This window comes from Heptranchias perlo, unplaced genomic scaffold, assembly GCF_035084215.1.
Source record: "Heptranchias perlo isolate sHepPer1 unplaced genomic scaffold, sHepPer1.hap1 HAP1_SCAFFOLD_952, whole genome shotgun sequence".
Lineage (NCBI taxonomy): Eukaryota > Metazoa > Chordata > Chondrichthyes > Hexanchiformes > Hexanchidae > Heptranchias > Heptranchias perlo.
This window is the reverse complement of record NW_027139995.1, coordinates 41,840-50,110: the sequence shown is the minus strand read 5'-3', so window position 1 is coordinate 50,110 and position 8,271 is coordinate 41,840. Positions and strand designations below refer to the sequence as shown.

General features: G+C 53.5%; 1 protein-coding gene across 1 annotated transcript in view; it reads right to left on the bottom strand.

Moving 5' to 3' along the window:
- Positions 1-2,218: 2,218 nt before the first annotated feature.
- The window catches only part of LOC137319965 (nck-associated protein 1-like), a gene marked incomplete at both ends in the record, with an annotated part of 46,474 nt that continues 40,421 nt past the window's right edge, over positions 2,219-8,271 (bottom strand). The window contains 2 exons of the mRNA XM_067981830.1: positions 2,219-2,301; positions 5,069-5,162. Of these exons, the coding sequence (XP_067837931.1) occupies positions 2,219-2,301; positions 5,069-5,162 (177 nt within the window). The remainder of the gene's footprint in view (positions 2,302-5,068; positions 5,163-8,271) is intronic.

Genomic DNA, 8,271 nt, shown 5'->3' with positions numbered 1-8,271 from the left:
ACCTTGGTTAGACCACACTTGGAGCATTGTGCACAGTTCTGGTCTCCATATACCTTGGTTAGACCACACTTGGAGCACTGTGCACAGTTCTGGTCTCCATATACCTTGGTTAGACCGCACTTGGAGCACTGTGCACAGTTCTGGTCTCCATATACCTTGGTTAGACCACACTTGGAGCACTGTGCACAGTTCTGGTCTCCATATCCCTTGGTTAGACCGCACTTGGAGCACTGTGGACAGTTCTGGTCTCCATACACCTTGTTTAGACCACACTTGGAGCACTGTGCACAGTTCTGGTCTCCATATACCTTGGTTAGACCACACTTGGAGCACTGTGCACAGTTCTGGTCTCCATATACCTTGGTTTGACCACACGGGGAACACTGTGCACAGTTCTGGTCTCCATATACCTTGGTTAGACCACACTTGGAGCACTGTGCACAGTTCTGGTCTCCATATACCTTGGTTAGACCGCACTTGGAGCACTGTGCACAGTTCTGGTCTCCATATACCTTGGTTAGACCACACTTGGAGCACTGTGCACAGTTCTGGTCTCCATATACCTGGGTTAGACCACACTTGGAGCACTGTGCACAGTTCTGGTCTCCATATACCTGGGTTAGACCACACTTGGAGCACTGTGCACCGTTCTGGTCTCCATATACCTTGGTTAGACCACACTTGGAGCACTGTGCACAGTTCTGGTCTCCATATACCTGGGTTAGACCACACTTGGAGCACTGTGCACAGTTCTGGTCTCCATATACCTTTGTTAGACCACACTTGAAGCACTGTGCACAGTTCTGGTCTCCATATACCTTGGTTAGACCACACTTGGAGCACTGTGCACAGTTCTGGTCTCCATATACTTGGTTAGACCACACTTGGAGCACTGTGCACAGTTCTGGTCTCCATATACTTGGTTAGACCACACTTGGAGCACTGTGCACAGTTCTGGTCTCCATATACCTTGGTTTGACCACACTTGGAGCACTGTGCACAGTTCTGGTCTCCATATACCTTGGTTAGACCACACTTGGAGCACTGTGCACAGTTCTGGTCTCCATTTACCTTGGTTAGACCCCACTTGGAGCACTGTGCACAGTTCTGGTCTCCATATACCTTGGTTAGACTCCACTTGGAGCACTGTGCACAGTTCTGGTCTCCATATACCTTGGTTAGACCCCACTTGGAGCACTGTGCACAGTTCTGGTCTCCATATACCTTGGTTGGACCACACTTGGAGCACTGTGCACAGTTCTGGTCTCCATATACCTTGGTTAGACCACACTTGGAGCACTGTGTACAGTTCTGGTCTCCATATACCTTGGTTAGACCACACTTGGAGCAGTGTGTACAGTTCTGGTCTCCATATACCTTGGTTAGACCACACTTGGAGCACTGTGCACAGTTCTGGTCTCCATATACCTTGGTTAGACCACACTTGGAGCACTGTGCACAGTTCTGGTCTCCATATACCTTGGTTAGACCACACTTGGAGCACTGTGCACAGTTCTGGTCTCCATATACCTTGGTTAGACCACACTTGGAGCAGTGTGTACAGTTCTGGTCTCCATATCATAAAAAGGATATCGAGGCACTGGAGAAGTTGCAAAAAAGATTCACTCGGATGATACCAGAACTGAGAGGTTGTATCCATCAGAAAAGATTGAACAGGCTGGGGCTCTTTTCTCTGGAAAAGAGAAGACTGAGGGGTGACCTAATAGAGGTCTTTAAGATTATTAAGGGGTTCGATAGGGTTGATATAGAGAAGATATTTCCACTTGTGGGGGAGACCAGAACTAGGGACCATAAATATAAGATCATCACTAATAAATCCAATAGGGAATTGGGAGGAATTTCTTTACCCAGAGAGTGGTGAGAATGTGGAACTCATTATCCAAGGGAGTGACACATTAAGGGGGAGGCTTGATGCATACATGAGGGAGAAAGGATTGGAGGGATATGGGGGCAGGGTGGGAAGAGGTAATTCGAGTGAGGGAGGAGGCTCATGTGGAGCGTTTACACTAGCATAGACCAGTTGGGCCGAATGGCCTGATTCTGTGACGTCGATTCGACGTGGTATTGTGGTTGCAGTAAAAGACACGCTGAGTGCAGTGAGCAGTGAGGGAGTGCCGAGCCCGAGAGCTCTCACTCAGTCCGTCCTCACGGTGTCGAACATCTCGAGCAGTCCCTGACAGCAAGTGTTTTCACTCACCTCTCGAAGTGCTTCCTGCGCCATCGATCGGAAGGACAGGATCACACCGATGATGATCATTCTCTTCACCACATTGTCAGGAGCTGCAAGGCACAAAAAACGGGGTTTGAGGAGCAACTAAAGGGAGGAGGCTAGAGGACAGCACTCACTCCGCGCCCTGCCGGGCGACACTCCACATTCTCCTCAGCTCCCCTCTAATCCTTCTACCAATCACTTTAAATCTATGCCCCCTGGTTATTGACCCCTCTGCTAAGGGAAATAGGTCCTTCCTATCCACTCTATCTCGGCCCCTCATAATTTTATACACCTCAATTAAATCTCCCCTCAGTCTCCTCTGTTCCAAAGAAAACAACCCCAGCCTATCCAATCTTTCCTCACAGCTGAAATTCTCCAGTCCTGGCAACATCCTCGTAAATCTCCTTTGTACTCTCTCTAGTGCAATTACATCCTTCCTGTAATGTGGTGACCAGAACTGTACGCAGTACTCAAGCTGTGGCCTAACTAGTGTTTTATACAGTTCCAGCATAACCTCCCTGCTCTTATATTCGATGCCTCGGCTAATAAAGGAAAGTATCCCGTATGCCTTCATAACCACCTTATCTACCTGTCCTGCTACCTTCAGGGATCTGTGGACATGCACTCCAAGGTCCCTCACTTCTTCTACACCTCTCAGTATCCTCCCATTTATTGTGTATTCCCTTGCCTAGTTTGCCCTCCCCAAATGCATTACCTCACACTTCCCCGGATTGAACTCCATTTGCCACTTTTCTGCCCACCTGACCAGTCCATTGATATCTTCCTGTAGTCTACAGCTTTCCTCCTCACTATCAACCACACGGCCAATCTTTGTGTCATCCGCAAATTTCTTAATCGTGCCCCCTACATTCAAGTCCAAATATATACCACAAGAAGCAAGGGACCGAGTACTGAGCCCTGTGGAACCCCACTGGAAACAGCCTTCCAGTCACAAAAACACCCGTCAACCATTACCCTTTGCTTCCTGCCACTGAGCCAATTTTGGATCCAACTTGCCACTCTCCCTTGGATCCCATGGGCTTTTACTTTCCTGACCAGTCTGCCATGTGGGACCTTGTCAAAAGCCTTGCTAAAATCCATGTAGACTACATCAAATGCACTACCCTCATCGACCCTCCTTGTTACCCCCTCAAAAAATTCAATCAAGTTAGTCACACACGACCTTCCCTCAACAAATCCATGCTGACTGTCCTTGATTAACCAGTGCCTTCCGAAATAACAATTTATCCTGTCCCTCAGAATTGATTCCAATAATTTGCCCACCACTAAGGTTAGACTGACTGGCCTGTAATTACTCGGTCTATCCTTCGCTCCCTTTTTTTAAACAGCGGTACAATGTTAGCAGTCCTCCAATTCTCCGGCACCACGCCTGTATCCAGGGAGGATTGGAAAATGATGGTCAGAGCCTCCGCTATTTCCTCCCTGGCTTCAATTAACAGCCTGGGATACATTTCATCCGGCCCTGGTGATTTATCCACTTTCAAAGATGCTAATCCCCTTAATACTTCCTCTCTCACTGTGTTTATCCCATCTAATATTACACACTCCTCCTCCTTAACTACAATCCCAGTATCATCCCCCTTCTTTGTGAAGACAGATGCAAAGTATTCATTAAGAACCATACCCACATCTTCCGCCTCCACACACAGGTTACCTTTTTGGTCTCTAATAGGCCCTACTCTTTCCTGAGTTATCCTCTTGCTCTTAATGTATTTATAAAATATCTTTGGGTTACAGACGTATCGTTTCAGACAGGTATCGTTTCAGACAGGTATCGTTTCAGACAGGTAAAGGTTCAGACAGGTATTGTTTCAGACAGGTAATGATTCAGACAGGTAAAGGTTCAGACAGGTAATGATTCAGACAGGTATCGTTTCAGACAGGTAACGATTCAGACAGGTAACGATTCAGACAGGTAATGATTCAGACAGGTATCGTTTCAGAAAGGTATCGTTTCAGACAGGTATCGTTTCAGACAGGTGACGATTCAGACAGGTAATGATTCAGACAGGTATCGATTCAGACAGGTAATGATTCAGACAGGTATCGTTTCAGACAGGTAATGATTCAGACAGGTATCGTTTCAGACAGGTATCGTTTCAGACAGGTATCGTTTCAGACAGGTATCGTTTCAGACAGGTAACGATTCAGACAGGTATCGTTTCAGACAGGTATTGTTTCAGACAGGTGATGGTTCAGACAGGTGACGGTTCAGACAGGTGACGGTTCAGACAGGTAATGATTTAGACAGGTAATGATTCAGACAGGTAATGATTTAGACAGGTGACGATTCAGACAGGTAATGATTCAGACAGGTGACGATTCAGACAGGTGACGATTCAGACAGGTAATGATTCAGACATGTGACAATTCAGACAGGTGACGATTCAGACAGGTAATGATTTAGACAGGTGACGATTCAGACAGGTGACGATTCAGACAGGTGACGATTCAGACAGGTAATGATTTAGACAGGTGACGATTCAGACAGGTAATGATTTAGACAGGTGACGATTCAGACAGGTAATGATTTAGACAGGTGACGATTCAGACAGGTGACGATTCAGACAGGTGACGATTCAGACAGCTGACGGTTCAGACAGGTGACGATTCAGACAGGTGACGATTCAGACAGGTGACGATTCAGACAGGTGACGATTCAGACAGGTGACGATTCAGACAGGTGACGATTCAGACAGCTGACGGTTCAGACAGGTGACGATTCAGACAGGTGACGTTTCAGACAGGTGACGATTCAGACAGGTGACGATTCAGACAGGTGACGATTCAGACAGGTGACGTTAAATCACTCACAGGTTAAACGTCGGGCGAGTGCGGCCATCAAGTCAGGTTTGTGAAGGTTGGACCTCACCTGGACCAAAATGTCCATGTTCTCCACAACCAGTTTCTGTTTAAACAAAACAATATTAGAATGTGCATCACTCGCTCCTCACTCACTCCCCCTCTCTCCACCCTCCTCACTCACTCCCCCTCTCTCCACCCTCCTCACTCACTCCCCCTCTCTCCACCCTCCTCACTCACTCCCCCTCTCTCCACCCTCCTCACTCACTCCCCCTCTCTCCACCCTCCTCACTCACTCTCCCTCTCTCCATTCCACTCACCTCGCTCCTCCATCTCTCCTCCCTCCGTCCATTCTAATCCCCTCGCTCATCTATCTCTCCGCCCCCTCCATTCCAATACCCTCGCTCCTCCATCTCTCCACACTCACTCCATTCCAATCCCCTTGCTCTTCCATCTCTCCTCCCTCTCTACACCTCTCTCCTCCCTCCTCACTCACTCCCCCTCTCTCCTCCCTCCTCACTCACTCCCCCTCTCTCCATTCCAATCCCCTCGCTCCTCCATCTCTCCTCCCTCCCTCCATTCCAATCCCTTCGCTCCTCCATCTCTCATCCGTCACTCCATTCCAATCCCCTCGCTCATCCATCTCTCCTCCCTCTCTACACCTCTCTCCTCCCTCCTCACTCACTCCACCTCCCTCTATTCCACTCCCCTCACTCCTCCATCTCATCTCCCTCCCTCCATTCAAATCCTCTCACTCCTCCCTCTATCCTCCCACTCCACTCGCTCCTCCCTCTCTCCTCCCACTCCCCTTGCTCCACCCTCTCTCTTCCCAATCCCTCACTCCTCCCTCTCTCCAACCACTCCTCTCACTCCTCCCACTCCCCTCACTCCTCCCACTCCCCTCGCTCCACCCTCTCTCCTGCCACTCCCCTCGCTCCGCCCTCTATCCTCCCACTCCCCTCGCTCCTCCCTCTCCCCTCATTCCTCCCTCTCTCCTCCCACTCCTCTCGCTCCTCCCTCTCTCCTCCCAATCCTCTCGCTCCTCCCTCTCTCCTCCCACTCCCCACGTTCTGCCCTCTCTCCTCCAACTCCTCTCACTCCCCTCGCTCCACCCTCACTCCTCCCTCTCTCCTCCCACTCGCCTCGCTCCTCCCTCTCTCCTCCCACTCCCCTCGCTCCAACCTCTCTCTTCCCACTCCCCTCGCTCCACCCTCTCTCCTCCCACTCCCCTCGCTCCTCCCTCTCTCCTACCACTCCCCTCGCTCCTCCCTCTATCCTCCCACTCGCCTCGCTCCTCCCTCTCTCCTCCCACTCCTCTCGCTCCTCCCTCTCTCCTCCCACTCCTCTCACTCCTCCCCCTCTCCTCCCTCTCCTCTCACTCCTCCCTCTCTCTTCCCACTCCCCTCGCTCCGCCCTCTATCCTCCCACTCCCCTCGCTCCTCCCTCTCCCCTCATTCCTCCCTCTCTCCTCCCACTCCTCTCGCTCCTCCCTCTCTCCTCCCAATCCTCTCGCTCCTCCCTCTCTCCTCCCACTCCCCACGTTCTGCCCTCTCTCCTCCAACTCCTCTCACTCCCCTCGCTCCACCCTCACTCCTCCCTCTCTCCTCCCACTCGCCTCGCTCCTCCCTCTCTCCTCCCACTCCCTCGCTCCAACCTCTCTCTTCCCACTCCCCTCGCTCCACCCTCTCTCCTCCCACTCCCCTCGCTCCTCCCTCTCTCCTACCACTCCCCTCGCTCCTCCCTCTCTCCTCCCACTCCCCTCGCTCCTCCCTCTCTCCTCCCACTCCCCTCGCGCCTCCCACTCTCCTCCCACTCCCCTCGCTGCTCCCTCTCTCCTCGCTCCTCCCTCTCTCCTCCCACTCCCCTCGCACCTCCCTCTCTCTCCTCCCACTCCCCTCTCTCCTCCCACTCCCCTCGTTCCTCCCTCTGTCCTCCCACTCCCATCGTTCCTCCCTCTCTCCTCCCACTCCTCTCTCTCTCCTCCAACTCCTCTCACTCCCCTCGCTCCTCCCTCTCTCCTCCCACTCCCCTCGTTCCTCCCTCTCTCCTCCCATTCCTCTCTCTCTCCTCCCATTCCTCTCTCTCTCCTCCCATTCCTCTCACTCCCCTCGCTCCTCCCTCTCTCCTTCCACTCCCCTCGCTCCTCCCTCTCTCATCCCACTCCCCTCCCTCCTCCCTCTCTCCTCCCACTCCCCTCGCTCCTCCCTCTCTCCTCCCACTCCCCTCGCTCCTCCCTCTCTCCTCCCTCTCCCCTCGCTCCTCCCCCTCTCCTCCCACTCCCCTCGCTCCTCCCTCTCTCCTACCACTCCCCTCGCTCCTCCCTCTCTCCTCCCACTCCCCTCGCTCCTCCCTCTCTCCTCCCACTCCCCTGGCTCCTCCCACTCTCCTCCCACTCCCCTCGCTCCTCACTCTCCCCTCGCTCCTCCCTCTCTCCTCCCTCTCTCCTCCCACTCCTCTCGCTCCTCCCTCTCTCCTCCCACTCCCCTCGCTCCTCCCACTCTCCTCCCACTCCCCTCGCTCCTCCCACTCTCCTCCCACTACCCTCGCTCCTCCCTTTTCCTCCCACTCCCCTCGCTCCTCCCTCTCTCCTCCCACTCCCCTCGCTCCTCCCTCTCTCCTCCCACTCCCCTCGCTCCTCCCTCTCTCCTCCCACTCCCCACGCTCCTCCCTCTCTCCTCCCACTCCCATCGTTCCTCCCTCTCTCCTCCCACTCCCCTCGCTCCTCCCTCTCTCCTCCCACTCCCCTCGATCCTCCCTCTCTCCTCCCACTCCCCTCGATCCTCCCTCTCTCCTCTCACTCCCCTCGATCCTCCCTCTCTCCTCCCACGACCCTCGCTCCTCCCTCTCTCCTCCCACTCCCCTCGCTCAGCCCTCTCTCCTCCCACTCCTCTCAATCCTCCCTCTCTCCTCCCACTTCTCTCGCTCCTCCCTATCTCCCTCCTCCCTCTCTCCTCCCACTCCCTTCGCTCCTCCCTCTCTCCTCGCTCCTCCCTCTCTCCTCGCTCCTCCCTCTCTCCTCCCACTCCCCTCGCTCCCCCCTCTCTCCTCCCACTCCCCTCTCTCCTCCCACTCCCCTCGCTCCTCCCTCTCTCCTCGCTCGTCCCTCTCTCCTCCCACTCCCCTCTCTCCTCCCACTCCCCTCGCTCCTCCCTCTCTCCTCCCACTCCACTCACTCCCCTCGCTCTCCTCCCACTCTTCTCGCTCCTCCCTCTCTC